General features: G+C 43.1%; 1 protein-coding gene across 1 annotated transcript; it reads right to left on the reverse strand.

The window, feature by feature from the left end:
* Positions 1-267: 267 nt before the first annotated feature.
* Positions 268-1,604, reverse strand: LOC128519825 (ictacalcin-like). The gene is made up of 3 exons (XM_053493714.1): positions 1,482-1,604; positions 604-747; positions 268-507 (listed from the first exon to the last, which is right to left on the reverse strand). The coding sequence occupies exons 1-3, from the start codon at positions 1,542-1,544 to the stop codon at positions 364-366; spliced, it is 351 nt and encodes a 116-aa protein (XP_053349689.1). The 5' UTR covers positions 1,545-1,604; the 3' UTR covers positions 268-363.
* Between the last annotated feature and the right edge of the window lie 21,732 nt (positions 1,605-23,336).

The raw sequence follows: 23,336 nt of genomic DNA on the forward strand, positions 1-23,336 counted from the left end.
TTAGTGTATTAGGGGATTAAATAAAGAAATAAAGGGTGTTTTTACTTTTTATTGTGTTTTGTTATTCTGCACAATCAAAAGTCCTGGGTTGACTTGAACTCCCCACGTGTTTGTGTATCATAGTTTGTATCAACACACACACGCATGCACATACACACACACACGCATGCACACACACACTACAACACAGGCTTGTGTTATTTCAAACTTTTTAAAATACTTTATTTTAAAGTTTCATTTGCTCCATTCACCTGTCATAGTGAGATGCCAAACATATCAACCAAACAAATAAACAAATACAAAATACAGATATTTGGTCTGTGTGTTTAAGCACTATTAGGGCTGGTAAGGTCCAGTCTCCATTTATTTCTTCTTATCAAAGAATTCGTTGCAGGCCATGGTAATGCAGGCCACCAGGGTGACATACTCTTGGAAGTCCACGACACCATCAGCATTAGCGTCCAGGTCCTTAAAAATTTTTTCAACTTGCGCCTGGTTTGAGGCACTCTTTTAACCAAAACACACAAAGAAACAGCATGACATTTCATCTTTTCACACCAGAATTAATGAATCGCTTCTGTAAGGTCTAAGAACATATCATACCTTGGCTGGATTTCCCAACTCAGTGTTGAGCAGATCTTTTAGCTCTCCCTTGGAAAGTGTGAATTTGTCTCCCTCCTTGCCAGAGTATTTATAAAAAACATCGATGAGCATTGTCATGGCTTGCGGCAGTTTAGACATGATGTCCTTTAAAAAGAAAAGATTAGAAAAATAACTTGTTACTATATATTTAAAAAAAACTATAATATTTTCCTTTATAGAGCAAATGTTCAACAACTGATGTGCTTAAATGAAGCACAAACACACACTAAAAGAAAAACATGCTATTGCCTATCTTTTGCCTAAGGGGAGTAAGAAAGTGCTTCCTTCTGGGCTGTGATTGGATGAATCACCAAATAATCCAGGAGGGAGGAGAGAGGAAATAATAGGGGGAAAAGAAGGAGGATTGACCAAAGAGGAGTGGTAAAGTAAACCATTCAGTTTAGACAGAAGCGTATTATGACCAACGCCCTAGCTGCTCTTTATGATGAAGACAGTGGGTTAATGAACAAAACTGAGTAAAGAAAGCCGCCGAAAATCAACAAAACTAAATATTTCCCTGCATAGCATCCTCCAGTGCAAGTACAGCCTCTTGTATTCTTATTCACCTGGTTCTGTTTTTGGACTTAAATCTTTTACAGAGTTCACATTTCAGTCTAAGAATGGTACAAATGGCACAATTAGAAGTACTGAGTGTGGAACATAAAAAAAAAAACTTTTCACAGTCAGTTAGCAGCAATACTATTTTCAATAAAAAAGGCAAAACAAACATTGCAAATAAATAATAATAAAAACTACTGTAATTCATACTCTGAATGACATAGACTCTTCAGAACATTTCCCATATTGACCACATTCTCAACAAACCTTTTTCTACTCACCGTAGGTTTGCACAGAGATCTAGACCAGCAAAAATAAACAGGGAGAAGCAGAAAGTGAGTCATAGAGGGACGGACCAGCCATTATATACAGCAGCCGACACCCTCTTCCTCGTCCAGACAACTGTTTGGCATAGCCAGGAAGAAAGCATTTTCTGATTGGTTATCCTATCGTTTTTTTTGTTTTTTTTTTTCCAGAAAGGGAAGGCAACTCGGCCTGGCATTCCTTTGAACATGATGCTAAAAGTGCAATACCGTGTTTCACCACATACACCAAATCCTCTAACACTCTTTTTTGTGCTCTGTGAACTACGCAGTTAAAAAATAAATAATGAGCTGGCAGTCAGCAACAGCACAGAGTTTAATACTGGAATAAAACTTTGTGTGTGTGTGTTTGGAGGAGGGCTGTTTAAAATTAAAATGACAAATACAGTCAGAAAGAACTGGGAAGCCTGTATGGAAGCAAAATAGCATCATAATTATTTGAATTATGTCAGAAATTCAAGAAGGACTTTTACTTTCTGAAGCCTAAAATGCATAAAACTCAGGAATCCCCAAGTGAGGTGTAAATTTGTGTACATGATCTTCAGATTCCTACAAATCCTGCCAAATTTTCCCTACCTTTAAATTTTCCGGTAAAAGAAAAAGAGTACAGTAAGTAAAAAAGGTTATAAATGTAGTCTGGCAAAAATAGTGAGTCTGCTACTAAATTGTCTAAAAACTGTTTTTATACTACTGAGTTTTAAAAGGAACTTGAGCAGTGAGGTAATTATTAGTCTAGGGCTGTGACGTACCAGCATTATTTTACTGAAAATGTCCAGGGTGATAATTTATCAAAGTAATAGTTCTGAAATTAGTTACCTTCACATGTATAGGGCTAATGGAAGTTTTTAAGGGACAGTCGAACGATGTTTAGTAACACCAAAAGGCACTGGGAAATTGAAAAAAAAAAAGAAAATAATTTTCTGTGATTGGGGAATGAAATGACACTTCAGAGTTTGTCAGCGTGCTCTGACTGTGTGCAACTGCAAGGAAAGTAGTTGTAATCTTACAGCAATCGTTAAGGTTAAATTTCTGTCTGGAATTTTAAAACTGTCACAAACGTTGGGTTGAGGCTCATAAATAATGGAACAAGTGGCTGACTAGTATTTGCATGGCCAGGTGTACCATGACTATGCAAGTAAATTAAAGTAGAGCGTGCTTTTCACTAAGTGAAGACAAAGGTAGAAAGACCCACGAACAAGTTGCAGTGAAAGTCTGGCAAAGAATCTTGAGGGTGGAAACTACTGTAGGCATCGGTCATGTCCATGGGTTTCAGACTTGACAGTCTTTTCAGTTGTTGACTGCAAAGGATTAAAAGGCAGTCCTTAAGTAAAAAAAAAATTATTTCTTTTTTCCTCTTTTATATGAACCTCAAAATGAATGTGTGTATGAACATGTCTGTAATTCCTGAATGGGTAATTTATAATATTTTTGATCATTAGGATGTGTGTCTAATTATTAGTTGGCAATGATCCCATTTATAAATTTTGTACTAAATGTGTAATAGTGAAATATATATAATGGCTGCATTTGTAATACAACAGTTATCTGATAACCACTGCTTATCAGATAACCTAGACTAATTTAGGATAAATCAATGCTAAGCAAGTCAATTCTGCTTTTGGCCTGTGAAACTTAGTTATTTGCAATTTTGTTTTAAGTTGGACACCATCTAATGCTGTTAATTTTTATGAATAACAACCACTGGAACTGTTTACTGGACATGTTTTTAATCTTTTTAAGTCATATTAACACACATTTACATAAAGTATAATATATTCCAAAAAAGAAAAAAAATCTACATAAATATCACATGATATCTGACAATAATCTGAGAATTATAGCCTGACATACAGCATTTTGCATCAAGTAAACAAACATTATCCTCATCTCCATTGTGAGGCCAGGTGATGTGCTGAGAACAACACATATTGAATGCAATGAAAAAAATTAGGACTAAATAAATTTGTCCTAAAGTATTATATACTCACACACACAAGTTCATCATCATTATATCTACTTTTGTAATAAATAAATAGTGGTGGACAAAAGTATTGGGACAAAAGTGAAAGTCACTGTTTTCATGACAATCTCAAACATTTAAATCCACACCAGTGTTGGGGGATGTTACTTTTTAAAGTAACTAATTACATTACAAAATTACTGTCTTTAAAAAGTAATCAGTTACATTACAGCATTACTTTCTGAGAAAAGTAACTAGTTAGAGTACTTTTCCATTGCAGGAAACTCCTTTGTGATTCCTTATGCATGTTGTTTTAGTCAAGACCTTTATAATTATTCTCCCACCATCACTCACGAAGTTTGGTCCATAATGTGTTAACTACTAATACCCCTATCTCACCTACACGGTTTCGCGTGGTGGCCGTAAGTACGCTTCATCATGATTCACCGCATGTTTTGGTGCTGTGATTACGTTTCCATCTTACCGTGTGTCAGTCGTAGCATAGTCAAATCGCATAGGTGAGAAAGGGGTATAACAGCAGGAATAACAGAGGGGGCGGGTTATTGGGAGCGGGGCTTGTAAAACGACTTTCACACACACACGCACAGATTAGGAATGACTGCTGTCTGGCTCACTGATTACATATGTTGTCTGAATAACGGATTACATTTTTGAAAATATACCTAAATAACCGGGTACTTAAAGGACGTGTTAGATTACTTGTTACATCAAAAAAAGTAACCCAAGTACTCTAACGCATTACTTTGTAACACATTACAACCAACACTGATCATCAGAATACAGAAAGTCATTTTCTTTTAAACCTGAAGATTTTCTGCAGAGGTGGACACCACAATTTCAGTAAGTAAAAGTCCTGCCACTTATTTGTTCCATAAATTAACTAAAGCAGCTGATTTTAATTAACACAACTCTTCACCCAGAATTGAACAGATTAGTGACGTCACCTGTCACAGAGAGAACTAATACATGGTTATTTAATGTATTTAATTTTATTCATTTAATACATACTTACATAATAACTTGGTAATACTATCTGTGTAGTGTACTGTGCACTTTTTAGAGAAAAGCAGGTAGCAAGCTACTTGTGAAGCCTCAGTGTACATGTTGACTGTACTGGTAATTGAAGAATGCTCATTGCACCATAGGCACCATCTTGCTAAACAGCACAGTGGCTTAGTTGTTATCACTGATGTTTTGCACGTTCAGAGTTTGGATTCAATTCCTGTTTTGGATCTGTGTGCATGGAGATTAAATCTTCTTGGTGGGTTCTTGGTGGGTTCTTGGTGGGTAGGCTAATCCACATTTTTAGATTGACTGTAGTGTGTGATTGAGCATGTGAGTGTGTTTATGTGTGTGCCCTGGGATGTTTTTTTTTTTCTTGTCTTGCCCACATTGACTGGTACTTGGATCAGCTTTAAGGAGGTCATAAAGACAACTGGCTTTTCTAGAAAAGTCTCTGATGTACTGCCTGTAGTAGGTAAGTAGGCCTAACATTTTCCTGAGCTGGCCCACAGTCTGTGGTCTGTTGTCTTTCAGTGCCCTAACTGCTTCAAAATCAGCAGGATCAACTCTACTCCCCTCTGCAGATACTATCCTACCCAAGTAGCGGACCTCTGGTTTAAATGGATCACACTTTGGGTTTAATCTTAATACCATACTCTCTTAGGCGTTGGAGCACTGTCCTTACATCCCTCACATGATGATCAAAGGCTTTACTGAAAACCAGTGTGTCATCTAAATAAGGGATGCAGATGTTATCCTGGAGCCCATTCAAACATTCCTCCATACAGCGTTGGAAGGCCGCAGGGGCATTCATGAGGCCAAAAGGGATACGTATCCATTCATTAACAAAAGCTGTCAGTGCCCTGCTTTCCTCAGAGATAAATCCTTTGGTGGTAAGCTTTTCCCTGATCTAGGAGAGAGAACCAGGAGTTGCCACCTAAACTGTCCATGATGTCTTGGACTCGGAGGATAGGTTGACGGTCAGGACGGATTTTCTTGTTGAGGTCCCTGTAATCTATGCACAGCCGCAGGGTGCCCTTTTCCTAACACACACAACAGGAGAAGAGTATGAGGAGTGTGACCTCCTGACCCAGCCCTGTGCTATAAGGTCATGGAGATAACCCTTCATCTCCTGGTGCACTGACATATAAGTGCGTTTGACTGGCTCAGAGTCTTCAAGGGAGATTGTCATTTATAGTTTTTCAATGCAGCCGATATCATTGTGTGCTCTCGAGAAAGTGTGACACTCTTCTTAAGCATCTGTCCAACTACCTGCCTCTGGCTCTCATTTAGGTGACTTTAATCCACTGGTGGGTCCCACTGTTCATGGTTGTATGGAACTTGCGAAGTAGTGTGATATGCAGTGGCTGGTGTCACTACGTTTTTAAAGGCTTGGGCAGGTAATACAGTCATAATTGTTTGCACTGTGCCAATTAGTGTCGCCCCTGCAGAAAAATTTCATGGCGAGTTGGGTTAGAGACATCTATTGGGATGACTGGAAGAACCCCTTTCCTAACCCTGACTAAAGTGTCAACAAATTTAAAAGAATCGGGCAAATGGGGGTTCAGGTCTGGCTCAAATAGTACAGTCCTATCCTCTTTAAAGGGGTTAACCCCACGACATTTAACATGGATGTTACTATGTTTTGGTACCACAACCCCATCTTTCTTTATTTTCACCTCATATTTCTCTGTCTGATCTGTGCTCATAGCCTGTATAAAGGCTCTCACCTTGTTTCCTTTAAGACTCGGAAAAGCTCTTCTTACTGTAATATACTGTCTAGCCTTCTCAGTGTTTGTCAGGATTTGCTCAATAACATTGAAATCTATGATGGAATGGGACAGGTGCCAACCTTTCATCACAAGTACTGGAACATTCAGTTCTAGGATCTCTGAAACATCTCTCATCCTTGTCTCTGTTAAGATCAAATCAAATTCAAATTTAAATTTTATTTGTCACATACACAGTCATACACAGTATGAAATGTAGTGAAATGCTTACACGACCGCCAGTGACCTTAAAAAGAGAATTAAAGCTTATAATAAGTAATAAATATCAATAGAAGAAATATGATAGAAAATTTAAATAAAAAAATTTAAATAAAATTTAACTAGAAAAAATAGAACTAAAAATAGAAACTGAAAATAGAAATATACTGTACACATAGAACTATAATGGTGTGCAAATATGCATAGAAAAAGTGACTTTGTGCAATGGTTATTAAAGTGTCTTTGTGCAATGGTCCAGAATGTAAACGTAAACAGGCAGTGTCGATGTGATGTGCGTGGAGTTGTCCATAGTATCCATGGATGTATAAAGATTGATTGATTGATTGTGGAAATTGTGAAAATATTGTGTTAGTTTTGCATAGTGGTGTGGTTGAGAGACCTTATCGCCTGCGGGAAGAAGCTCCTCCTCAGTCTCTCTGTGTTGGCCCTCAGGGAGCTTCCCAGACCGCAACAGAGTGAACAGTCCATTGTTGGGGTGGCTGAGGTCCTTCACGACCTTCCTGGCCTCGATCCAGCACCGCTTGGTGTAGATTGAGTGCAGGTCAGGGAGCTCGGTGCGGATGATGCACTCAGCTGATCGCACCACCCTCTGTAGAGCTCGTCTGTCCTGCATGGTGCTGTTCCTGACCAGGTCGTGATGTTTCCCGTCAGGATGCTCTCTATGGTGCAGGAGTAGAAATTCCTGAGCACCTTGGAGGGCAGTCTAAAGTCTCTCAAGCGTCTGAGGTGGTACAGACGCTGCCGGGCCTTTTTTACCACGGTGTTGATGTGACAGGACCATGTCAGGTCCTGCGTGATGTGAACACCGAGGTATCTGAAGCTGTCCACTCTCTCCACTGGGCTCCTGTTGATGATGGGGGTCTGGTAGTTCCTCACCTGCTTTGTACTGAAGTCCACTATCAGCTCCTTTGTCTTGCTGACGTTCAGGAGGAGATTGTTTCTCTGGCACCAGTTCTCCGGATTCCCAACCTCCTTCAGGTAGGCCGTCTCATCGTTGTTGGTGATGAGGCCCACCACGAAAGTGTCGTCAGCAAACTTGATGACGGTGGTGGAGTTGGTAGTGGCCACGCAGTCAGAGGTGTACAGAGAGTACAGCAGGGGGCTCAGAACACAACCCTGGGGGGCTCCAGTACTGAGAGTGATGGAGGCTGAGACATGCCCGCCCATCCTTACTGCCTGTGGTCTGCCAGTCAGAAAATTGGAGATCCACTGACACATGGATGAGCTGAGTCCCAGGTGCTCCAGCTTAGTGGTGAGTGTGGAGGGAATTATGGTATTAAATGCAGAGCTGTAGTCGATGAAGAGCATTTTCACATAATTCCCCCTCCGAGTGTCCAGGTGAGTGAGAGATGTATGGAGGAGATGTGAGATTGCATCGTCCGTGGAACGGTTTGGACGGTATGCAAACTGTAGTGGGTCCAGTGTGTCTGGTAGTGAAGAAATGATGAAGTCTCTGACCAGGCGTTCAAAGCACTTCATTACTACTGAAGTGAGGGCTACAGGGCGATAGTCGTTGAGAGAAGCAGGATGTGGTTTCTTTGGGACAGGAACAATAATGGACTCTTTGAAGCATGTGGGGATCACCAACTGAAATAAAGAGATGTTGAATATCTCTGTGAACACAGGTGCTAGCTGGTCTGCGCAGGCTCTGAGGATACGGCCTGAGATGCCGTCTGGTCCTGCTGCTTTCCTGGTGTTCACTCTCTTGAAGGCTCTCCTCACGTCATGTTCGGTGATGATGAACGCGCTTCCGGTGCTGGCAGTGACTTCCTGTCTGCAGCCGTTAGCGCCGCTAGCATTAGCATCGCTAGCGTCTTTAGCTGCAGCCTCGAAGCGAGCATAGAAAGTGTTCAGCTCGTCTGCCAGAGTCACGTCTGCGTTTGTCATACCGGATGTTGTTGCTTTATAATCAGTAATTGTCCTTAATCCCTGCCACAGGCTCCTAGAGTCACTCTGTTGGAGTTGTGACTCTAGTTTCCTCCCGTAGCGCTGCTTCGCCTCTTTCACCGCCTTCCGGACGCTGTATGACGCAGCCTTGTACGGTTCCATGTCCCCCGACGCGAGTCCCGTGTTGTAGGCAGCGGTGCGAGATTTCAGAGCATCGCGGATGGTTTTATCCACCTACGGCTTCTGGTTGGGAAACGTTCTAATAGTCTTTTTTTCCAAGGTATCATCCGCTAGTTTCCCGATGAATCCCACAACCGCTTTTGTAAACACGCTGACGTCATCGGAGCTGTTTCTGAACATGTCCCAGTCTGCGTCATCGAGTGCGTCCTGTAACGCGGCCACCGATTGGTCCGTCCAGCGCGCGACCTCCCTCTGAACCGAAACTTCCTGTTTTAGCCTTTGTTTGTATTTTGGCGTGAGGAAGATGGCGGCGTGGTCGGATTTACCAAACGGTGGACGAGATTGTGCCTTGTAGCCGTCCTTGACCGTTGTATAGCAGTGGTCCAGTGTCCTTTCGCCCCTGGTGGGGCAGGTGATATGCTGATAAAAGTTTGGCGCTGCGCGTTTGAGGTTGGCACTGTTAAAGTCCCCTGCCACAATAAGCGCAGCGTCCCGTTGTTGTGTTTGTTGCAGCTCGCATAAGGCAGTGTCTGTGTCTGCTTGTGGTGGAATATAAACGGCACTGATTATGACCGATGTAAACTCCCGAGGAAGGTAAAAAGGACGACACATGATGGACAGTAGTTCCAGATTTGGTGTGCAGGAGCGTGTGAGAGGAACAACGCTCGCGCTGTTGCACCAGCTGCTGTTCACCATTAAACACACGCCGCCTCCCCTTGACTTCCCCGAGTCCCGTGTCCTGTCCATGCGGTGAACCGAGAAGAACTCGGCCGGCTGGATGGCGTGGTCCGGCAGAGGAGATTGCAGTCCCGTATGTCTCTCTGGAACTTTATCCTGGCCCTGAGGTCATCGAGCTTGTTCTCCAGTGACTGGACGCTGGCGAGCAGGATGCTAGGCAGAGGTGTGTGGTGTGCACGGGCTCTCAGCCTGTTCCTGACGCCGGCTCGTTTCCCTTGGGGCCGCCGCTTCGCGTCGGGTCCTTTGTTGTCCCTCAGGATCTCACTCGGCCAGCTCGGATCCGGGGTTAAAAACGTCGAATTGTGAGTACATTGTACACCAATAGAAACAAGAGTGTCTCTATCATAACTAATGTACTCCATGGTGGTAATTTGACTGGTTTTAAAACAGTAAAAACTAACTTAAAGAACAAAAACAAAGAAAAGGTGGTCGGAGCAGTCGTGACGGCAGCCGACCTCACCGGCGCCATCTTGGAATCAATTCCTCTTTCCACTGTTCCAGACTATTAGCATATTTCTCTCTGCGGAGCAGGCTTTTACTCGCATCTGTCAGATGCATACAGTCCTTCTGATGTTTAGTCCAATGCTGTTTTTGACATGATATGGAACAGTACAGTGTCTTTTTGCAGGATGAGCACTGTTTCAGCTTTTCCCATGTGGCTACATTGCCACAATTGGCACACTTCTGGGACTTTCGTCCCGCTGTGGTAACCATCTCCCGTTTAAACGGTCCTCTCTTGTTGGTCTGACCCCCCTGATTTTACAGCCAGCCTGAAAATGTTCTCCACTCCCACATCGATAGCAGTGTATACATCGTTCATCTGTTCCTGTCTGTTGGCAGACAAAACACCTCTGTGGGATGAAGGGTTGTTGTCTTGGTGAGGTGCGTACTGATGCTGCACTAAACCTGGGGCTGGGGGCGGGCCATGATGGCTGTAATATTGTTGCTGTAAACTAGGTGGCTGGAGTCCTCTGCCTGGCCTCCTAACTGCAGATGGGCATGAGGCTGATACTTGAACATGGGCTGCTGTAATGTCTCTTTAATTTGAGCTATTTCTGCACTAAGGCCTTTTAGTGAAGCTACACCTGTCTTAAGTTCATCTAATTCTGTCATCAATTCAGTGGGTACCTTTGCCTTAGCCTCCTTTGCTAAACACTTAGGAGATCAAATTCAATTAAGCATTTCACTGCATATCGTACTGTGTATGACTGTGTATGTGACAAATAAAATTTGAATTTGAATTCCCTCTGGCTGAACTACACTCGCAGTTGTAGCTAACTGTGTGGTGCTAATGTAACTGGTGTGAATAATACTTTGATTTAATCTTTCTTGTTTTGCTTTTCCCTTTCTTATTTGTATGATTATTATTTTTATTTTTCTTCTTTCACCTTTATTTTATTGTCCATGATGTCTTAACTCTCTTCCATTTTGTTTTATTAGTTTAATGAACTTCACGAATTCTTGTTCTTCGGTGATTGTTCACAATTCAGACATGCTACATAAATTTGGTGCCGTGACCCGGATGCACCAGATCTGCTGCAGCTGATCACTGGGGTTCGACAACGCGGGATCACAACGCTCCTGAAATCAACAAAGGATCAAGGTTTTTCATTATTGACATTCTAGTGGCAGTGTCTGGACACCGAGTTGAACTGAGTAACTGAGTCCTCACTCACCTTATGCACACATTGGGCTTCACACATTGTGTATTTTGAACTGTAGTTTTTTTTTTGATTCCTTAATTCTGTTGTAGACAGTGCAGTAACTGTGAAGTTAATTTTCTTGCATATGTTTCCACCTACTATCTAGTTATCATAATATGGCAGAGGGTAGGTGGAATGAAAATTTAACTACGCCACACATTGGCAGGGGGCGTGGTTTTTGGGGGTTATCAGAGCCTATAGTTGGTAAACCACGTATTTTGGTCTATGATTCTGTGACTGCTCAAACCACATCACATAATAACGAGCTAAGTGAACCAAAGTCTTCCACTCCGGTTAATGTTGGTTGGGATAATGAGCTTGGAAGCCAGATTGGTGACTCAATTGTCTCACCGTTGTTAACCAGTCACAGTTCTGCACTGCCTCTTTCTTCTCGGTCATTTGAGCAGCAAACCTTTAGCACAACGCCCCTGTCTACAAATCTTGATCTTTCCAAGGTGAACCTAGTAGTCAAGACTGACATTAAAGAACCTCAAATGTTTAGAGGGGATGATGGCGATAAATGCTCCATCTTGGAATGGATTGAACAGATGAATGTGTATCTGAGCAAAAGGGGTTGCAGCAAAGCTGTTAGTGTAGAAGAAATAATGAATCATCTCAGTGGTCGGGCAAGAAGCATTGTTAAGGTTAAGCTAAAAAGTAGCCCGGTTGCAGTACTATGTTCTGAAGTAGTTTATGAGGTACTACAGCGTTACTTTAGCGAGAGCCGTGGCTCTTGCCAGCCGTTAGCTGATTTTTACGCGACTCAGCCAAAGCCTAATGAGCACCCTGTTGACTATTGGGTTAGGTTAAATGAAGCAGCAGAGCTAGCAGATGCTCACCTACGAAGGAGTGGCGGCAAGATGGAAAGCATCAGCTCGGAGATCGCAATGATGTTCATTACGAACTGTCCTGAACCTGATCTTTCGAATGTCTTTAGGTGTAAGCCTTTAAGCAAATGGTCGGCTGAAGAGGTCCAGGAGGCCATTGATGAGCATGAGAGAGATCTTAAGTCTCGAAAGCCACTTCCGTCTGTGCTTAAAGTTGCTGTAAATCAAGGTGTTGTTGCTGAAAAGCCTGTCAGCACTCAGGTAACAGTGGGAAGCGAAAGTACAGTCATGACTTCTGCTGCGTGTCCTACAAGCCCGCACACTACAACAAGCGAGGCCGCAGAATTAGGCACTTTAGAGCGTGTGCTGAAAATGCTAGAAAGGGTGTTGGAGCGCACGACTTTACAGGGTTCAGAACAAAACCCTCGAACGTCACCTTGGTATCGAGCTTCACCATGTGCAGTGTGCGGAGACCGATCCCACTCGACTCGCTCACACTGCATGAGAGAAAAAAGATGCCTTGAGTGTCTAGAGTTTGGGCATCAACGCAAAGGGTGTCACAGAGGTGTTGCACAGGGTGTTGCCCAGATTAGTAACGATCAGGAAAACTAGATCACTCACATTGGGGAGAGGGCAGTGTGAGTGTTGAGAGTCAGCCTCTCAGCAGCGAGGATGATCCTATGTTAATTTACAGCAACCACTGTCAGGCCGAACCAAGCGGCAGCATCATTTTATTCCAAAACATAGCGAAGCTGGAAAAAGCTGATAGTTTGTTATACACTGAGGTGTTGGTAAATGATGCGGTCACTTGTCAAGGCCTGTTGGATACCGGTTCAATGGCATGTACTATTAATGAGGAAATAGAGCGTAAGCTACTGGGTGCATGTGAAACTCTTGAGGTCAAGCAGCCCATGCCGATGTTTTGCTCGTTGGTTGTGGCGGTGTTCGGGTCAAACCTAGGTGTATCTATCGGCTAAAAATGTGTGTGTATGGATTTTCAGTTGTCGTACTGACTTTGGTGGTACCAGGGCAAAAAGATCAGCTGATCGTTGGTACTAACATCCTTAAGTATGTCATAAGTCAACTTAAGCAGTCGCAGAGTTATTGGCGTATCATGAGCCAGCCAAATTTCACGGGAGTACCAGAGATTCAACAATTCTTGAGTATGCTGTCTGGGCACGATAGATGGGAGGGTGGTAATATTCCAACAGTCGCCGGTACTGCTAAGCTTACTCAAGCAGTCACACTGTTACCTCGGCAGGAGTACCTTGTGTGGGTAGGCTCCCAATGAGTTCCGCTGTTTCTGTAGGTAGTACTGTGATGATTGAATCTTCTAGGGCACAAACTCATAAGAAGGGTGTTCTTGTTAGGCGAGTTATAGCTACGCTGCCTGGTGACAGATGGGTACCAGTTAAGTTGATCAACCCATCTAGTAAGCCTGTCACTTTGAGACGTAATGCTAAGATAGCAGATGTTTCTCCTGTTTTGGCGGTAGAGGACCTTGACACCCAGTCTGGACATGGTGACAGGGAATTTGTGAACATACAGGGTCAATCCATCTCCTCTAGTGCAAATGCAGAGGTTGGTTCTCCTTCTGGTATTCGTGACGCACTGCAGAAGCTCGGACTCTGTGATCTTGACCTTGAATCCTGTGAGACGACTCCGTACTGGAAAGACCAGCTTCTGCAGTTGATTCAGAGATATCAAGATGTGTTTTCTAAACACAAGTTAGATTGGGGTAAAGCCAAAGAGTTTGTTCACAGGATTCACCTATCAGATAGTCGGCCGTTCAGGCTTCCGTATCGTCGTGTTCCCCCTGCTCAGTATCAAAAACTGAGAAAGGTGCTCTCCGAAATGGAGGAGCAAGAGATTATCCGCAAGTCTTGCAGTGAGTGGGCATCCCCGTTAGCTTTGGTATGGAAGAAAAGCGGTGATCTTCGTGTTTGTGTTGATTACCGTTGGCTTAATGCCAGGACTGTCAAGGATGCTCATCCCTTACCTCACCAAGCAGACTGCTTAGCAGCCTTAGGTGGAAACGCGATCTTTAGTGCAATGGATCTTACCTCTGGCTTTTATAACATCACAGTGGCGGAGGAGGACAAAAAGATTACGGCCTTCGCAACGCCGATGGGCTCTTTGAATTTAATCGTTTACCTCAAGGACTCTGCAATAGTCCTGCTAGCTTTATGCGCCTGATGACGAACATCTGGGGCGATCAAAATTTCTTGACTTTCCTCTGTTATCTGGACGACCTACTTGTGTATGCCCCAGATGAAGGTGAGGCCATCAAGAGGCTTGAGATGGTGTTCAGTAGGCTCCGAGAGCATGGGTTAAAGCTAGCCCCCAAGAAGTGTCATTTCCTCCGGAGGAGCGTGCGTTTTTTAGGGCACGTCATCGATAGTTCAGGAGTAGCGACCGACCCAGATAAGGTTAGTGCTATTGAAACGGTAGTAGAGTCTGACTTAATGATGAAGGATGGAGTTACCCCATCCCAGAGGAAAATTAAATCGTTCCTTGGGATGGTTTTGTATTACCAGAGGTTTATCCAGAACTGTTCTACCATAGCAATACCCCTGTTTGCCTTGACAGCTGCGCCCAGGGGTAAGAAACCTCCGGGGAGGGGTGCTACGTTCAGGAAGTTGAGTCCTGATGCCTGGAAGGAGGAGCACAGTATGGCCTTCCAGCAGTTAAAAGCTGCGTTGATGAATTCTGTAGTACTGACGCACCCTGATTTCAGCCGTCCATTCATTTTGTCCACTGACGCATCTATGGATGGTTTGGGCGCTGTACTGTCACAGGTTACAGAGGGTGAGACTAGAGCCCAGCCAATTGCTTTTGCCAGCAAAGCACTCACGCGCGCTCAGGCAAGGTACCCTGCTCACCGTTTAGAGTTCTTGGCTTTGAAGTGGTCCGTTTGTGACAAATTCAGCCACTGGCTGAAGGGTCACAAGTTTGTTGTATGGACGGACAACAATCCTTTGACTTACATCCTCATAAAGCCTAAACTCGATGCGTGTGAGCAGAGGTGGGTTTCCAAGTTAGCACCCTACCGATTTAGCATCAAGTACATACCTGGCAGTAAAAACGTGGTGGCCGATGCTTTAAGTCGTCAACCCTTCGTCCATAGTCAGGTCAGTCAGAGGCTGTTGAATGAGCCTTACAATGTGTTGCTCAAGGAAGGGGAACAATTTGGCGAAGAGACGGTGCAGCATGCATTCAGGCTTAGTGCTGATATTCAGAGCATTGAATACTCTCCCTGCACAGTGTTGAGCCATTATCCACTTTCCAATGCCGAGGTGTCTGCAGTGTTACAAAGTCACAGTGACTGGGAAGCAGGGGTTGAGCCGAGAGCGATTTCTGGGATTGCCCAGGATACCCAACAGTTGTTGCCCCGGGGGCAGTGCCCACTGCCAGTCTTCTCATTAGATAAACTTCGAGACAGACAACAAAATTATCCCTGTCTGTCCAGGGTTCTGTTCCATGTTGTTAGGGGCAAGAGAGCCTCACGCCGTGAACGTGCGGGTAAGACGTATAAGGTGCTCAGAGTTTTGAAACAGTGGGACAAATTGAAGATGCTCGATGGCGTACTGTATCGTGTAAGCAAAGATAATTTGACAGGGAAGAAGCGATTACAATATGTTGTCCCTTCTTCCTTAATTATGCAGGTCATGACAGGGGTACACGATGAGGCAGGGCACCAGGGCCAAGGTCGAACAATGCATCTGGCAAGACAAAGATTCTTTTGGGTTGGGTTGGAACATGACATTCGCAGGTATGTTAGGTGTTGCAAGCACTGCGTAGTCAGTAAAACGCCTGAACCTGAAGGTAGAGCACCATTGGAGAGCGTGAAGACGTCAAGTCCAATGGAGCTCGTGTGCATCGATTTTTGGACTGCAGAAAATTCAAAGGGTCGTAGTGTGGACGTGTTGGTCGTGACTGACCATTTTTCTCGGATGGCTCGTGCTTTTCCATGTCGTGATCAGTCAGCAAAACAAGTAGCGCGACAGTTGTGGGACCATTATTTCTGTGTATACGGTTTTCCTGACAGGATTCACTCGGATCAAGGGGCTAACTTTGAGAGTCAGGTTGCTGGAGTAAAAAAATCTCGAACGACTGCATATCACCCAATGGGAAATGGGAGTGTTAAGAGGTTCAACAGAACCTTGGGCAATATGATCAGGCCACTCCCGCTGAGGTCTAAGGAAAGGTGGTCGCAGTTGCTTCAGACACTGACATTTGCGTATAATTGTACCGCGCACGAATCCACTGGCTACGCCCCGTTTTACTTAATGTTTGGTAGGATTCCAAAGCTGCCTGTGGATGTCATGTTCAGTAACATTGAGAGAGACAGTGACGTTGTTGATTATGACAAATATGTAAAGAGGTTACGAGATGACCTGAAGGAGGCGCTCTCTGTCGCTCAGAAAAACATCGATGTCAGTCAGCAGCGTCAAACTGATTTGTACAACCAAAAGACGAAGGGTCGTAACATTGAGTTGGGTGATCAAGTTCTGCTAGCTAACTAAGGTGAACGCGGAAAGAGGAAACTAGCAGACAAGTGGGAGTCCACGCCCTATAGGGTAGTTGCAATGAACCCCTAGTGCCACATTTACCGCATTTGTAACACCAAAACGGCTCAGGAGAAAACTGTCCATCGCAATTTGTTGTTGCAAGCGAATTTCCTCCCACTTGAGCTGGGGGAACATGAAACATCGGAGAATAGCGGTGGATCTGTATTTAGCAGTAGAAGTGGTTTAATGGTTGATGTTGCTGGTATTGAATCCGAGGTATGTTCCTTGTCTGAGCGAGTCGCCAGTTGGGTGGAAGAGACTGCAGCTTGTGACAATCCTCAACAGACATTATCCAGTATGTCTGATAGTGCTAAATCACTAAACATAGCCCCTGAGTCGTCGGGACAGGAGCAGTGGGTTCCAAAGGATGACTGTACCGAGGAGAACAGTAGCATGGGCTGCTTGGATGAAGGACTGAGTCCTGATTTGCACACTTCGCGTTCTGAGGCAGTTCTCCATAGTGATTCTTGTATTTCCGCTGCTGAAGTTGTCAAGCCACCTCTTGGTCCCAGAGAATTTTGGGTTCGGACCAGAGTGGGTAGGATTGTGAAACCCGTCAACAGATTGATAGAGAACATGGCCCAATCCATCAAAACTCTTGATCCAGTTGGTGGGATTGTAAGATCTTTATCGGGATGAGAATATAGAGTACAATATTGTTTTATATTATTTTGAGTTTTATGATTAGTCAATGCATTTCAGTATGTTGTTCCAGATGAGAGACGTGGTTCGTCTGAGATGAATGGTGTTTAAGGCACCCTTTGCAGGTGATTGCAGTAAGCCTGATCAACTTGCCGTATTCACCTTCCCTGTGAGTGGGAGACATATTTTGTTGCACAACTTTCTGGATAACATTAGGTCTAATGACTCAAGCGTATACTTATCCCTATTATGGTTAAAATTCGTGAAGTTCAGGGGGGAGAATGTAACTGGTGTGAATAATACATTGATTTAATCTTGCTTGTTTTGCTTTTCCCTTTCTTATTTGTATGATTATTATTTTTATTTTTCTTCTTTCACCTTTATTTTATTGTCCATGATGTCTTAACTCTCTTCCATTTTGTTTTATTAGTTTAATGAACTTCACGAATTCTTGTTCTTCGGTGATTGTAAGGACAAAAAAGGAATGTTAAAGTAGCGGAACTCTGTTGCCGAGGCTTTGTTTGGTGGGGGGAGCGATATTAGCTGGACACTTCAGGCTTTCTCTGCATGCGACATTGATTGCCTCAGTCTACCTGTGTGCGAGGCTCACGAGCGCATGTGTTATACGGTTCTCCCTGTGAATGACTCTGTGTGTGTGCCAGAGAGGGAGAAGCTGTCGTCTGTTTCACCCCCTGATTATTTCTCCTTGTTGCAGAAATAAAGAAAGCATTGAATTTCATCGCTGCATGGTTGCGTGGTCCTTGTGTGTGTGAGAGTGACCAATTCAGACATGCTACACTAAGTTTCTTTTTATTTCTCCTTTCTACTTCATTAGCGCAGGCAATATTAAACCTCTCAAACAGAAGCTCATCTGAAGTCCCAGTCTCTAACAGAAGAGGCTGCATATCTATTCTGATGCTGTCATTCTGCAGTCCAGTTAGTATTGTGTGTAGGCACATGCGCTGGACTAGAGCTGGGTCATACTTGAGCCCTGACTCTGAGTCTTGTGATGTAAACAGCACCTTTTATCTCAAATCCAAAACCCGCATTAGAAACCTTTGGGGGGTCTCTTTACTATGTTGTGCTTCTGAAGCAAGTTGCTTATAAAGTTCGGTGGCACTCCTTTCTTGGAAATGTGAGCACAAGATGTGTCTGAGCGTGGGGAGGGTATGGTGAGGTTTCCCTTCTAAGTAGTTGTGCAACTGTAAACTTGGGGAGATAGCTCTGATTACAGCATCAACTATTTCAATCTCAGGATTAGTCCGTTCTCTATCTAATGAGCCAAGCTGGAGAATGCCAGTTTATCTTTCTGGCCTGGCTCACCTATTTGCCCTAATATTTTGAAATCCTTACACCAATATGGACTTGTCTGCTGTAGTTGAGTGTTGGGTGGAGTCTGCGTGTTTGTTTGAGGGCTGGCAGTTCTCCTACTACCTCTACCTGTAGCTCGTCCAGAGTTGTCATGTTAACAGGATGGCAGGAACCCTTTCTATGCAGCTGTTGACTCTGAAGTGGATGGTCTTTACTCTACCTGATGATGTCTGTCTGGTCTCAGGTGACAAGAACTTAACCACCAAACTCCAGTCGTCCTTAAATGACAACTCCTTTCTTGCTGCGACCTACCTGGGTTGTAGTATAGGGGATTTAGCTTGCTCAGACCTCAGTAACCAATTTATGGACACCATACATCTGAACAGCAATCCCAGCGGTGGCTCCAAAATGTTGCTCCCCTAGAAATGGGGAGAAATAATAACAAGAGTGATATGTGATGTTTCCTCAACAGTAGGTTTACTGCAATGAGGAAAATAGTGGAATTTCCCCAAGGTATGTGAGAGAAGACCAAAGCAATCGATCCCAGGCTAACCGATTGAGACAAATTCGTAGATCTCTGATAAAACTTATCACAGTCTTTATAAAAATATAAACAATACAAAATTTTATTACAGGATTAATGCTATGACAGATTCTGACACTTATAATGCAATCTGGATTTACAGTGCCTCTATAATTTTTAACAAAATATAAACACATTTCAACCTGTCACACAACATGTCTTCATTGTGTGAGCCTATTGGTTCACCAATTCGTTTAAGCGATGTCAGAGTGAATTTAGGAAGAAATATGGTTTTCCTGATGTACCCTCAAGGAGCTGCATCAAAATGTGTCTGGCAGAAAACAGAGATCACATCCATAGTATGTAATGCATTTGTCAAGGTATACAGTGAATTTCTTTTGATTTAGATTGCTCCATCATAGTAAGTGTTATTACAGAATATTAAAATTTTATTTGTCTTATAAGCAGTCATACACAGTATGATATGCAGTGAAATGCTTGTAGGACGTGAACCCTGGACCCTCAGATTAAAAGTCTGATGCCCTACCAACTGAGCTATCCAGGCTATTTGGGTCCGCTTTCAAGTGAATCACCTTGTATTATATTGATCCCTAGTCACAGGACTAACTATGTCTTCTAGACGTGTTTCAACATGTTTGTGATAGCTTGTTTTGTTTTGATACGTTGTTTTATTCAAAATATTTGTATATGGCGGTGGCTTATCATGTTATATAAATTTTTTACCATTTTTCTGAAATTGTAACCATTTCAGAAGGGTCAAATGATTTGGCCGCATCAAGCAAAGAAAACAACTAAGGAGAATTAAGGAAGAACAGGATAGTGTTGAACTGTCAATTTTGTGGAAGAAATGTGGTCGGAAAAAAATCATGAATAGAGATCACTAACACTTGGTGAACTTGCATGATAAAAAAGAGTAAAACAGCAGTAAAAACTAGTGCTGTCAATTGATTAAAATTTTTAGTCTGTAATTAATCACGATTAATCACAATTTTAAAATACTCCGATTTCCTTGTATTATAAGTGTGCAATGTTGGAATAAAGAAATAATTGACAAACAGATTTTGAGGTTTTACAATATCTCAAACATTAACATTTAACAAATGTTAAAATAAAATCTATCGGACTGGCACTGGGTGCAGTGGCTGGGTAGGACTGGCTGCGTGTGGTAACCCAACAATGCATCAAAATGTGTCTGGCAAAAAACAGAGATCACATCCAGCATACAGTAGCATGTAATGCAATCGTCAAGGTATATAGCGAACCTGAATCCTCAGATCCTGAATCCTCAGATCCAAAATTCAACAACCTAGAGCCTTAGCTGCCTCAGGCACCACTCTCACATTTTACATATCACATCAAACCTTTCCTCTATCTCCCCTTCCTATGTGTCTTCATGTACCCTTTCATCTCTTTTAGACCCAGACTTCTTTTTCTCTCTACTACTAGTGATGCAACTGATACTTCTCTCTCCTCTCTTTCCTTATCCATGGACCTCTTACTGTATGCCTGCTGTCCTCTAATCCAAGGAAGATTTCTTGTCTTGCTCCTTGGCTATCCGAGGTATTACGCAACAACAGAAGAGAATTAAGAACTGCAGAGAGAAGATGGAAGAAATCACAGCTTAATGCAGATCCTCTCTCTTACCGTGCTCTTATCCCCAAATTCTCATGTATCATGCCTTCTACAGGGAAAAGCTGCAAGTCTCAGCACATAATACTGGCAAACTCCACGATATCTTCTCCTCACTACTCTACTCACTGGTTCCACCTTCCCCATCCTCTTTGACTCCTGATTACTTTTCCACATTCTATGATGGTAAAATTGCAGCAATCCACTAGACCTTTGCTCCCAACCCAAACCCTTTTCTTTTCCTTAGCAGAATTTGTCCAACTTGTCAACTGATGAGATTTTGCAAATTATCTCATCCTCCAATCCCATCACCACCCACAATGCTTCAGGCCATCTCATGAGACCTCCTTCCCTTCATCATAACCAACATCACCTATTTCATATCATCTGGTCATGTTCCTCCTGTTTTTAAGAAGGCAATGGTTATTTCCATCCTCATAGAAACCCTGCCTGGATCCAGCTTCTCTTTTATTTTCAAAATTCTTGAAAGGACTGTTTACAACCAAATGGCTCTTTATCTCTCACAGAACAACCTTAATGATCCAAACCAATCTGGATTCAAAGTGGCACATTCCACAGAGCCTGACCTTCTATCAGGATCCATGCTGCTAGATCAGCTAAACTATTATCTCTCCTCTCCTCATGGTGAACCACAAGATTCTATGGTCTATTATTACAAGCCTTAGAACCTGTGAAACAACGTGGCAATGGTTTGCTTTTTACCTAGAGGATAGGTTGTACGAGGTGACATGGGTGGGATCCACATCTTCCTGGAGTGTATACAGGGAAAGAGGCTAGCTAAGAAGAAGTGGGACATTGAGAGGAATGAAAAGAGTAGACAAGAGTACAGGGAGATGCAGTGTAAGGTGAAGGTATAGGTGGCAAAGGCCAACAAAGAGCATATGAGGACTTGTGTGCTAGGTTGAAAAGTAAGGGGGGAGAGGTGGATCTGTACAGGTTGGTGAGGCAAAGAGATAGAGATGGGAAGGATGAGCAGCATATTGGAGTGTTTAAAAGTTAGAATGGAAATGTACTGACATTGAGGGTGATGGGAAAATGTAAGGAGTACTTTGAAGAGTTGATGAATAAGGAAAATGAAAGAGAACAAAGAGTAAAAGACATGGCTGTTGTGGGGCAGGAAGTAGCAAAAATCAGTAAGAGTGAGGTGAGGAGGTTGTTAAAGAGGACGAAGAGTGGAAAGGCAGTTGGTCCTGTTGACATACCTATGGAGGTATGGAAGTGCTTAGGAGAGGTTGCAGTGGACTGCACTAGCCTGTTTAACAAGACTAAATCTAACTAGTCTGGTTAACAAAATTTTGGAAAGTGAGAGAATCCCAGAGGAATGAAGGAGAAGTTTATTAGTGACGATCTTTTAGAACAAGTGGGGTGTGCAGAACTGTGGCAACTACAGAGGAATAAAGTTGATAAGCTATACAATGAAGCTTTGAGAAAGAGTAGTGGAGGCTAGGTTATAGCGCTGACCTACCATCTGTAAAGGCAAAGGTGAGCACATTTGTAAGCAGCAATACGGTTTCATGCCTAGAAAGAGTAGAACAGATGCAGTATTTACTTTGAGGATGCTGATGGAGAAGTACAGAGAAGGTAACAGGGAGTTGTTGTATGAGAGCTGTAAGACAGTGGTGAGATGTGCTGTCGGTGTGACCAAAGAGTTTAAGGTGAAGGTGGGTCTGCATCAAGGATCGGCTCTGAGCCCCTTTTTGTTTGCTATGGTGATGGACAGGATGACAGATGAAGTTAGACAGGAGTCTCCTTGGACAATGATGTTTGCAGATGGCATTGAGCTTTGAAGCAAGAGCAAGGAAAGGTGGAGGTACGTTCTGCAAAGCAGAGGAATGAAGTTTAGCCATAGCAAGACAGAATACATGTGTATGAATGAGAGGAACCTAAGTGGAATGGTAAGGCTACAGGGAGCAGAGGTAAAGAGGGTGCAGGACTTTAAGTACTTAGGGACAGCAAAGCAATGGAGAGTGTGGAAAGGAGGTGAACAAGCGGGTACAGGCAGATTGAAATGGGTGGAGAAAAGTGTCAGGTGTGTTATGTGACAAAAGAGTATCAGCGAGAGTAAAAGGAAAGGTGTTCAAGACAGTGGTGAGACCAGTGATGCTCTGCAGCTTAGAGACAGTGGCACTGAAGAAAAGACAGGAGGCAGAGTTGGAGGTAGCAGAGATGAAGATGTTGAGGTTCTCTTTGGGAGTGACAAGAATAGATAGGATCAAGAATGAGTTCATCAGAGGGACAACCCATGTTAGATGTTTTGGAGATAAAGTCAGATTGAGGTGGTTTGTACATGTTTGGAGTAGAGATTGTGAGCCTATTGGTAGAAGGATGCTGAGGTTGGAACTGCCAGACAGGAGGTCTAAAGAAAGACCAAAAAGGAGATTTGTGGATGCAGTGAGAGAGGACATGAAGTTAGTTGGGAAGAGAGAAGAGGAAGCAGGGTATAGGGTTAGGTGAAGCCAGATGATTCGCTGTGGCGACCCCTTAAAGGGATTAGCCGAAAGACAAAGGAGAAGAGCATTGCATGTCCTGACCTCAGAATAAATATGGACGTCCACTCCTTGGAAGATTGGCAACAGTCTTAACTGCTTTTGTCATGAAAATGTAGTTGCAGGCGGTTAAGATTTAGATTTAGTGCAGGAGGTTAAGATTTAGATGTTTAATTCAAGAAAAAAAAACATACCTAAACTAACAAACTTTAAACAAGAACAAACTAAGCATGAAGCTATGACAACACAAAACTATGAAACAAAATGGATCACATCAAAATA

This window comes from Clarias gariepinus, chromosome 4 (genome assembly GCF_024256425.1).
Source record: "Clarias gariepinus isolate MV-2021 ecotype Netherlands chromosome 4, CGAR_prim_01v2, whole genome shotgun sequence".
NCBI classification, from domain to species: Eukaryota; Metazoa; Chordata; class Actinopteri; order Siluriformes; family Clariidae; genus Clarias; species Clarias gariepinus.